The 11687-nt window shown below is 33.5% G+C and overlaps 1 protein-coding gene across 1 annotated transcript in view; it reads left to right on the forward strand.

The window, feature by feature from the left end:
• Positions 1–10174, forward strand: part of LOC134536793 (multidrug resistance-associated protein 1-like) — a 159665-nt gene extending 149491 nt beyond the window's left edge. The window contains 1 exon segment of the mRNA XM_063376723.1: positions 694–10174. Within this exon segment, the coding sequence (XP_063232793.1) occupies positions 694–805 (112 nt within the window). The 3' untranslated portion in view covers positions 806–10174.
• Positions 10175–11687: the final 1513 nt, after the last annotated feature.

Raw genomic sequence — 11687 nt, forward strand, 5'->3', positions numbered from 1 at the left:
GTTTAATTTAAATTTTTATGTTTCAATTTAACTTATTTGGATTGTGGATTTTCAAGTTTTAATTAACAGCCCTTAGTACGTAAGCTTTGTTATAAGTAAAATCTTAAATGTTAATGTTGTAAAGTAATTAAATGAGCAAGAGGTCTTATATATCTCACAGATGTTTATTTATATACATTATATTGTAAAACATATTTTACTGGTTATTATTTAAGATTTTAAAATTCATGTAATTTTATAATGCAGCTTCTGATTGGCTAAACAGTATGTTCAGGAAAATAAGGTATCCATATTTGTAGCGTAGGAGGTTGTGGAAAATAAGGTGACTAGAAACTAAATTAAAAGTTTGCTTGCTTGGTTGGTTGGATTGGGTTTGGTTAGCTGCATAATTAAAATGTGTGTGTATCATGATTTAAATATTTTAAAAAACATTTTACACATAATTATTGTAGCTTAATTAACTTAACCAACATTTCACTTTAGTATTTTGTCTAATTTTCCAGAAGTTTTTACATGGCATGAAAAAAAATTATAGTTGTATTCTAGTTAATCTTACTATTCAAATTTGATATTCGTTTTCACGAATAATTTAATATTTGTATCCAATTTGAACTTTAAAAAAAAACTGATATTGCTGTGTTTCCCTTGTAACCCTCGGCACCGTGCTCCTGAATGTCGTGTCGTGTTCCGCAGGGTGATAGTCCTGGACAAGGGGGAGGTGAAGGAGTTCGACAGACCAGAGGTCTTGCTTCAGGACCACGAGTCCATCTTCTTCGGCATGGCCCAGGACGCTGGTCTGGCATAGAACCACGTCGTCAAACTGGCGCATCTTGCCTCGTCTGTGCCACGTCCGCACCTTGCCTGTAATTTCTCCGGCATTTATGTTTTACTTTATTACATATTTTTTGTGCATGATTTTCTAAACACGTACAAATCATATTTTAAGAAAAAAAAAAATTTTTTTTTTTTTTAGAATAATACTTAAATATGTTTTTTTTTTTCCTAATCAAACCAACTGAAATATCAACAAAATAGGCATTACTTTTTTTTATTCTTGAAAAATGAAAGATAATATTTTTTTTTATTTAAGTATACAGCATTAGTTTATTCCCTCTCAATTCTTTAGTAAAGATTTTTTTTTGAATTCATTCGTGTTTGTGCCTTTTTAAAAATTGTCTTCTATACAGGTCGTACTAAAGAATGTGTGATAACTATTGTACCGCAAACTGTAAGATGTATTTTATTTTTATATAATTTTTGTTGTAGCATTTTGCTCATCTGTGGGTTTAGTTTGTAATGTACCAAGTACAATTGTCACGTGAACATATTTACCCCAAAATAACGTGACTGAATATAATGTGACCTCAAACGTTTTGATTGTGAGTTTATTAGAAATACTTTATGGAGTAAATATTGCAATTCAAGTACATAGCACTTGAAAATTATTGATATTGTTGAATATTTTTCCTTATTTACTAGAGCTTTCTAGTGCCTTTTTTTTTTGTCAATAAATTTATTTACATGGACTCTTTGGTCTCACCAAGGTGCAGGGGGTAACAAAAGTTGGGTTTTGTGGCTGTAGTTCAAAAGCAGTCATGCAGTGGTGATGTGGGAGGGTGAGAGAGGAGGGGAGGAGGTTCCTTCCCAGCAGCCACAATGCTCCCCTTCATCCTGCATCTCTCATCTGTCACTCCTGTACTGAAGTGGCATGAGTGATGCAGTTTACAGGCAGAGCTAAGCTGAGGTTCAGGAGGCAGTAATGAACAATGGCCAAAGTGGAATAAGCGCCACATTTAAGTTGCAGATTTGTACAGTTTTTCGACTAAGCTGTTCCCCAGTCTGCAAATATATTGTGACCCCACTCCTAGTTTCATCAGTTCTTGTAAAACAATTATTGCATTATTTTCGGGTAAATATGCTGCTTTTTTTTTTCTTTCTTTCTATTTTATCAGAAGCAAGTGTAAAACAGTTTCTATCTGCAAAACTTTCAGAAACTTGTTCACGTAATCATCACAAAAAAAAATGTCATATTTCTGAGGCTGAATAATGTACAACACTGCATTTTTAGTCTTTCTGCGTGGTAAACATTCAGAAAACACTCATAGTCACAACTTATGAGCCTTTGAATTCCCTATATTAAATATTGTTTTTATTATTATTTTCACAGTTTAACATATACAAAGGTCACAAAACATGCCACTGTACATTCTGTAAAGTTGAAAAATAATGTTAGTTGTTATGCTTTGAAGTTGTATGTTGTTTATTTTTTTATTATTATATAATACTTAACACAAGTTTGTTGGTAATAGGCTCTTATTTTACGAATTAAATGTCAAGAATGTGTGTACTAAAGTGACGATAATTAATTATGAACACGTGTGACTTTTTGCACCCATTATATTACACTTAGTGAATATATGTTGAAAATATTTGTGACAACAGCAAATACAAAAGAGGTTGCCTGTTAAAATCAACAGAAAGAGCCTTATATCAAAGTAATGCAATAAAAATTAATTTATCAACGTGGCTTGTGAGACGTAGCCTTAAGAAATGGTATGTATTTATTTTGTGTAAAATTTATTTTTGTGTTAAAAATGTTTTCATGATCTATCTTCGTTACTCCACTTAGTTTGGATTTTTTTTGTCAACTTTTGGTGAGCATTGATATATCTGTAGTTCAATTCATCACATCTGAATCAGTGGTTGAAAATATTGTTTGCTGAACCTAGAGACCTGAAAATTTCGCCATTGCGATAAACTAAAAAAAAAAATTTAAAAAAAAATTGCAATTTTAGATGCTTTGAAGTTGAAATGCAGTTTTATCATTTTGTTATCTTTTACTAATATGCTCTACTGTGTGGCAGTTATGTACTTCTTCCAATTCCAGGACCTTCTGATGGCTGTCAGCTAAAGGAAAAGTTTTGTTAAATATGTAACTACGAGCCCTGTCACTAAGCTAGTCTCTAATGCCACTTTTGACTACCTCATGAACTTTCGTTTTGGCCGGAGTGTGAAAGATGAAACAAGACAATTAAAACTGTGCGAGGGGTCTGATGGAGTATGTTGCAGAGTCCCTCCCACTTCATTCCTCTCCTCTGACCTTTTGTCTGTCAGTGAAAGTTAAAGGTTGCCGCTCCCCCTTTTCAGACTCATGCCCAGGCGAGCACGTCTATCGTGGCATTATTTACTTTTTATATGCCTGATTTCTGAACGAAAGTTTTTTTTCTGCAGTGATGAAACCATTTTTTTTTATTCATGTCTGCATCTTCCTCTTTCAAAAGTAGCCTTGTAAATTACTCATACTGATAAAAGTGGCACCAGAAAATCTCTGCTAAACCAGAAAGAAGCCTGTTTTGTGTTCACTATGCTGTCTTTTGATTAAAAATTTAACATTAACAGTTATCATTATTCTGCACCTTAAGTATTAAATGCAGTAAGATAAGACATTTACAAACTTTTGCAAACTAAAATTTCTGTAAATTTAAGCAGTAGGTTAGAAGTTCTTTTTAAAGATTTAAAAAAATCAAACAAGTGCAATCATGAAATAAAATATACTTACTTTTAAGAAGGAGGAAAAAAAACACTTTTCAGGTGTCTATAAATTACTGTTAGAAATCCCTAAATTGCAAGTAGAAATATATGAATGGTGGTGGGTACCTCATCAACATTGATAGTCTTATCAAATCTTTGATTATGTGGTCTGGCATCTTCATTTGAATTTAATGGTTTTTGTTCAAAACTAAAGCTACCTAGATACTGAATTTACCCGTAGAAGGGTCGCAACCTTAATTATGGGCCAAAAAAAATCTTACATTTTCACCATGAGAGTCGCCCCTGCGTATGGGTTGCAGTACCACATATCTGTTTTCAATAGAGATCTGTGGATACAAGTGAAGTGTTCCTTTTCTCAGCTTATTGGCACGTAAGAAATACGATTAGGGTTGTGCAAATGTTCGGTATACTGATACCGAAATCGAAATTTTGCTACTTTCATTTTCGATTTCGGTAAGAATTTCATCTGTCGAAGTTCGTTTTTAGCTAAATATTTCGAGCCAAACGAAAGTTCAATAGCTTACCGAAGTTCCGTTTGTTCTAGTTGAAAAAGAACTCGTAATTTAATAAAAATGTACAGTAGAATACCGGTACAATAACGTACCTTATTATAAAGTATATTTCACTTAACAAATTTTTTTTAAGTCCCCGCCAAAAATTGTATCTTCGCCATGCAAAACGGTTTCAGTTTAAAGTATCATATTTTCACTATAACGTAAAAATTCTACTAGTAGCGTGGCATTACTACACCAAAATTTACTTAAACTGGTAAATAAATTTCCAGCTAAATGATTAATGTAGTAGAACAAAGATACACAAATACCACCGCAACGTATTTTCTAACCTCTAAATTCTCAAAACAAAGTTAACAAACAGTTGCGCGCACAACCATAGATTATACCGTACGTAGTATGCGACGTGAGCAACACAACACCATTCGATACATCGAAAGACGGAAGTTTGAGAGAAGTATTAATTAGTTAGACAAAAGTGTTACGCTACGCTAAAAATACTGTTTGATGTCTGTGCCGGGATTGTTTATTGTTATTGTTGAGTTTATTTTCAGGTTACGTTATTTAGACACCGCATTGTATTTGTGCTACAATATGAATGATCCTGGAGATAAAAAGAAACGAAAGCAACTCACGCTTAAGGAAAAAGTGGATATACTCAGAGAACTAGACAAGGGGAAAAAAGCAAGTCGCAGTTGCTAATACATATGGCATTGCGGCTCTCCTGTAGCAATTTTTTATATATTTTTTTCTTTTTGTAAAGATATGTATGCATGTTTCAGTACTAAGTACAAAAACTTGAGGTACCTGTAAGTACTTAGCACTGAGATTCTACTGTAATGTCTTTATATGATTTGCTTGTTATTACTAATAATGTAATAATAACATATGCAAATCATATAAAGACATTAATTAGAAAAAAGATTTCCATTAAGATTAATTTACGTGGTGATGAAAAAAACTCACATTAATGAAAATACGGTAAAATCATAATTTGAACAAACATGGCAGATAAAGTAAACAAAATTCAACCGTGATTACAGTAGGCCTAGGTATCAAAACAAAATCATGCAATATTTGAAAAATTACCTGATTCATTTGCTTTCAAACAGTAGTGTAGGTACTATATTCGTAAAACATACATTCCAGAACTGTTAGTACAGTATTTAGTATTTACCGTATACACATAAACAAAGAACGTACCTACTTTTATTCGCGCACAGCCAAACAAAAACATTGTCGTCTGCTTTATTTAAATTTTACATACTCTGACTGGCATATAAAATCCTCATAATATACAGCCAATTAGACAAAAAGGTCAACAAGTCACTGCGTGTAATGACCACTTGGCAGCAACCATTTGTTATGTTTTGTTTTGACCATGTCCCTTGCCTGGTCTACAGCTTCCTGAGCTAGCCATGTGTGACAGTGGTGCAAGATGGCGGCCGTTCCGCAGTATTCACGTATTTTTTCATCAGTACCATGCACAGGATAAATATATTATCATAGACTGCGACATTACGACTGTAAAGGAAATAGTCTGTGCGCTGAAAGATCTGGATTGATTCTTGAAATTTACGAGTGACATGGGGCTGTGTTGTGTGGTCTAGGGCGGATGTTGATTATATTAAATAATAATATTTATATATATATATATATATATATATCAAAAGGTACCAAAATGATTTATGTAATAGAATTTATTACTGAAGAGCAAATTTTGGGGCACTTTTTTCTTTGTTAATTAAAAAATTTCGCTTAACTTTCGTTAAGAATATATTTATCTCATAGAAAAATTCATTTTCGTTTCACTTTCGCGAAACTTGATAAATTTTCTTTCACTTTCATTTCGTGTGGAAAAAGTCACTTTCGCACATCCCTAAATACGATACTGGTGTTGACTCAGTTCACCGCGAGGCTGAAGGAGTATGAAAGGTGCTCTTATAAACACCAGCAATGGCTGCAGTTTTGTCACTGTATGTTCAGTTGAAAACGTGGGAAATCTCATTCAAAAACCAATAATGATTGGGAACGGGTTGCATCATAGACACCTGTCAAGATAAGACATGTTAATTGCGTGGATGCCAGATCACGGGACAATAACAGCGAAGAGAGGGAGGGAAAACAGTCAACACTGCCAGATGGCCTCGCAGGAACACAAAAAAAAAAAACACACACACACACACACACACACACACATACACACACACACACACACTTGCTCCCTCCCTGGCTCTCCTCTCCCTCACATCGCATCAGACACGGCATTAATTACGGGTGCCACGACTGGTCAGGTTCGCAGAACTTCACGTGACTGCCAAGATATTTTGATTTAACAATTTATACTTACAGTGGAGTTATATTTCTTAAAAATCAACATAGGTTAGTTATTTACGCACATATTAACCACACAGTACAATATTATTATTTTGAACCCAAAAATTTTAATAGGGGTCGCAGTACATTTTTTTACACTAAAAATTGCCATATGCAGGTAAATACAGTATTTTAAAATTTTATAGTGTGTACTTAACACCACCTAAATAAATATTCCACATTAATAAATTGGCACACGGCGTATCACTAAACTACGTACGTAGTAAGTTTTTAAAAAAAAAAAATGGTACTGATAAGCTTTCATTTAAATCAGATTCTATTTCAAATTCATTCAAGTCATGCAGAACATGAAAAAAAAAAAAAAATTGTAATTCAAATTACCATGCGACACAATTATCACACAGTGGCGTGCACCCTAACATTATGTTTACATGCCTATGCTACCTAATACCAGGAGATGCAGTGTAGAGTAGCAGAAACATTTTGAAACTAATGTAATGTTGAAGTATGTCAGTTGATGTTTTTTTTACTTCACTGATATGTAATTAGGATTTCAGAAATATGTAAATTTGTCATCTTTCACTCTTGTCATTGTGTTGTCCAAGTACTGTACTTAATGTATGAACAGGTATTAACTGAGACATCAAGTTATTTAGAATAGTGGTTGATCGGTAGGCATTAAGATATGCATTGACACTTAGAAGGTATTTTACCTCTGGTTTTTTTTCCATTACTGTATGAAGATAGTGCTGTGAAGATAATTTCTTGTAAGATAACTCCATATTCCCCTATGCTATCCCTTTATTTATGTAGGATTTCATAGTTTATCAACATTCCTCTTCTTGTAGAGCATAATTTTAGAAAATGAGTGAAGATTTGAAGTTTTAAGCAGTGATACTTTATACAGTGTAATTTTATAGGAGTTTTTTCGAAGAGATAGTTGTTCATTACATTTAATACTTATTTTAAACCTGATACCATCTACGTTTATGTAAACATGTAATTATTATTCAGGGCGTTGTATAGTGGCATAACCGAGGGTTTACTGCGGGTGAATTTTTTTACTGCAATTACATATTTGTAAGTGCAAAAGTAGTTGGAGTACTGATGCAAAAATAAAGAGTATGTACTTATGTCAATTCCACAGAGATTCAGGAGAGGGTGCATTTCAATTTCCTCTGGCTGCGAAATAGACATCCTTAAGTAATGTAACCTTGACCGAACATGTATACCTGAGTACCAGAGGTGGAGAAGTTACTTCTTATCAACAGCAGCCTGTTAATAATCATCCAATTTACGAGCTACTACTTCTTAGCTTGTGTAACTGCAAACTAAACTAACTGGCTTTTTAATTTTGACAGATCTTTATTACAAATTTTAAATGACACTTTGTTCCTTTCCCAGCAATGTTTAAAAAAAATAATTAAGAATCAGACTGTAGTCAGCAATATTAAGGAATAGGATGATAATCAAACTTTTCCATTTATAAATCCATTTAGAATGCAGGTGTTTGTAAACAAAATAAGGTTTTTTTTTTTACTTTTTCTTTTTTCAACATACCAAATTGTAATGTAAAGTATTTTACCTCGCCTTAAGTTTGATGTAATGGTGTGGTTCAGAATTTGCGAGCCTGATTTGCAGATGAACTGAACAATAACTATTGGGTTAAGTTGTGTGTGGCAAGTGTGTAATATAGTCAAAAAGGGTTATAATTTTGTGGGTTATAAAATTAATTTGTATACTTTATATAAACTTATACACGCACTCATATACAAGATGCTTGGAAATTGGTGGGCTTGCATTTAATGTGTGGCTAGGAATGCCAAAACAATAAGTTTTTTTTAAAGGGGTATAAGTTCGGAAACTCAGCCATGATAGGATACTAGCGTGAACAGTAGACTGCAAATTTGAACTTTGTGTGCATCCAGGCACCTCTACTGGCTGAGCGGACAAACGTCGTTCAAACGCTGCACGGGAAGCAGGCAACAAGCAGTCTGGTGTACATTACCCTCTGTGGTATGGCAGTAGTCACAGGTTAGCCATATGAAGGTCTTCCTATACGGTACAGTCTGTTTTGAAAGGCCTTTGGTAAATGCTCGCTGCTTCTGCTTTAATTCTTCCCGCCTCCCCGACGGCCATGTTAATTCTGTGTGTCACATCTGTAATCGCAGCACTGTACTCGCTAACAGTAAACACCGTGCTGATCATCCAAAGTCTAATGCAGGGTATCTCAACCGGTGGTACGGCATACCACTGGTGAAAAGTGGCAACGTTGCTGGTGGAACATTAAAAATAAACACAGGAACGGAATCAGTGTTGAAGAGTACTTAAAAATCAAGTTAAGTTCTATCTAAAACTAAAAGATCAAGTAGGCCTAGTGGTACACTATTGTTTCTAAAAATGTCAAGCGATATGTAGTTGGTAAAACATTGGGAACCAGTGGTCTAATGTGTGAAAGTATCACAACTGACCATATTTTGTGCTGTATAGTCATATAGTGCGTATGGCTAACTGTAAACATCTGCGCCCAACTCGACGCTTGCTTCTTGTGTAAGGTTAGAACGCCACAGCGCTGTGGTCACGTGTCCTCTCAGCCAGTGGAGGAATACCTGAATGCTTGCAAAATTCAAATTTGTGTGCTACTGTTTGCACCTGTAACTTAGTAGAGTTGCTTTTCCAGGCTTGTTCCGTAGCAAAATTGCTATTGTAATTTAGTTCATACTTCATCTTATTGTAGCCACGCAAACCAGAGGAAACAGATTTACTAATAAAAATATCTTAATGTAACTGCTTACAATCCTACTTTATTAACTAAAGTATTTTCTATTGTTTGGATTTTACTGTATAAGTTTCAGGATTCTTAGCATACACTATAACCAGGTTTGAAATTTAGCATAAGTACAAAGGATTTGAGTTTAGATCAGCTAGTGTAAAAGTTTAGGTATTGGCCTGACTAATGAGTAGCAAAAAAACTTAACATCGCAAGATGATAATTGTGTGTAGACATGTAAGAATCTCTAGTTTAAAACTGTCTTAGAAAGCAGAGTTTTAAAGCTTCTATGTATAAATAATATAAATGGGCATGCCACATAGATGTAAGTATCTACTGTAACATCACATTTGATTTTATAAGTTAACTTTTCAAGTTGGTTTTTTTTTCTGTTTATGGTGCTGTATGTTCAAGTTATGTAGTACTTAAAATAAATTTTCATACTCAAATATGCATTCATATTACATAAAGAAGTATAATGAAGTTAACAATGTGTATGTTGTTCTTACAAGAATTTTCTGATTGCATAGTTCCTTCATGGCAAGTTTACAATTTCTCAAGTTGCGGAAATAATCTGAACATGTGTGTAAAGATGACTATGTAATATTCTGTACCAATTCATGGTAAGTTAAGTATAAATGTTTTAAGTACTAGAAATATTCTCAGGTGATAAAACTGCCTTACATGTAGTCAACGACGATGTGAAGGCCAGATGGAATGTTTTCCACTATGTGATGTGAGGAAAAGTAAAATTTGTAAAACATATTATGTATATTAAGAGATGTACAGTGTTGAACAGTATTACATATAGTGTAATTCTATTGCCTCCATGTATGTAGTCACCACAATTCTGACATTGTACACTCGTTCAAAAAGCCACAAGTTCTGTGATATTCATTCTGGTATGTATTGTTGAATTTACAACTAATTGTTTATTGTCGTCTGTACTTGCAAATGTACAATTGTATTAAATTTGTCAAATTAAAAAAAAATAGCAATGCCACATTTGTCCACTTTGTAAAATTTATTTTTATTGATGGTCCCTTTAATTCTGAGCTACATGATCTGTAACTTGTGTAATTCTTTAGTTGAGAATTTACATAATGTAGAGAGTAGTGTAAAGAGTTACTACTTCTACTATTTCTCCTATTATTCTGAAGAAAAATTACTATTGTTTGTCATGATGAGTGTGTTCCGATGATGGCCACACTCTTGAGGTACAAATTCTTTAAAACTTCCCAGAGTGAACTACATATATATTGTATTTCTGCATATAGTACTTATGTACAATAATAAAATTGATATTTATGTCAATCTCTGTGACCTGCCAATGAAATAATAATGAAAATACTCTATGTTAGTGTCCAAACAATTTGAACCAAAATTATATTATGGTCAGTTTTAGGACTAATCATAGATTTGTATTTATCATACTAACTTTGAACTATAGTAAATTATAAATCATGTATGATCAAGATAATGTACTATTGACACTGCCCTAAAAATCAGAGATACCGTATTGGTCCGAATATAAGGCGACCATTTTTACATAAACGAGAGATGCAAAAATTGGAAGTCGCCTTATTTTCGCACCCAAGACGTCAGAACCGCAAACATTAGTTCCAAGCTGAAAGCTACAGTAGAAACATTGTTTAACAAAACGTTCACGATTTTTTATATTAACTAAAACTTTGTTACCTCACACGGGGAAAAACAATAAATCCACCTAATATTGCAGTAATTTACAATTGTTTGAAGTTGAAAATTAAAATATTTGTTCTTGAGTAAAAACGTGAATGTTGAAGCATCTCAAAATGGCAACCTTTTATTTCACAATTCATATTTGTACTTTGTGTACAATCGCGTGTTAACATTTACGGTAATTTATCTTCAGATTTTTAACTGAAATATTTGTACTAAAATATCACAGTTATTTTCAGAATGATTGTTTATGTTTACAAACATTTCGGATGTAATGTATGGAAATTCACGGCTGCCAACTGTCTTTCCACAATATTTCTTTGTTGTAAAACGAACATTGCCGAACACGCTCGAAGACGCCATATTAACAGGAATTTGGTACGTTGCTTCAAAAGCTATTTTAATAATCCACTCTTTATTTATGTAAAAACCTTTCATAATTATAATAGATTATTCTTTCAAATTCATAGAACAGACTCTCTCTGTCAGAGAGTAATATGGACAAATATACGCGGTCACGTAACCGAAGTTATTCATGGCCGTATGCTTCATCATGTCAGCTAGCCACTTGTTTTGTTCCGGCAAGATGCATTCTTTGTTTGCTTTTTTTACGTTAAACACACTACTAAATAGTAATACACCTTGTTCTGTGGTAATACGTAGCTTAAGTCAAACGGAAAGTTAAATGCTGTATTTTAAGAGTGATTAATAGCCATTGTAAAAATTTTAAATTCGTAGATACAGTAAACTGTGAAAAATGAACAATCACACATCTGTGGAACGGCGGGGAACGAGCTCTAGACAAATAAACAGCT

Source organism: Bacillus rossius, chromosome 11 (genome assembly GCF_032445375.1).
Source record: "Bacillus rossius redtenbacheri isolate Brsri chromosome 11, Brsri_v3, whole genome shotgun sequence".
NCBI lineage: Eukaryota > Metazoa > Arthropoda > Insecta > Phasmatodea > Bacillidae > Bacillus > Bacillus rossius.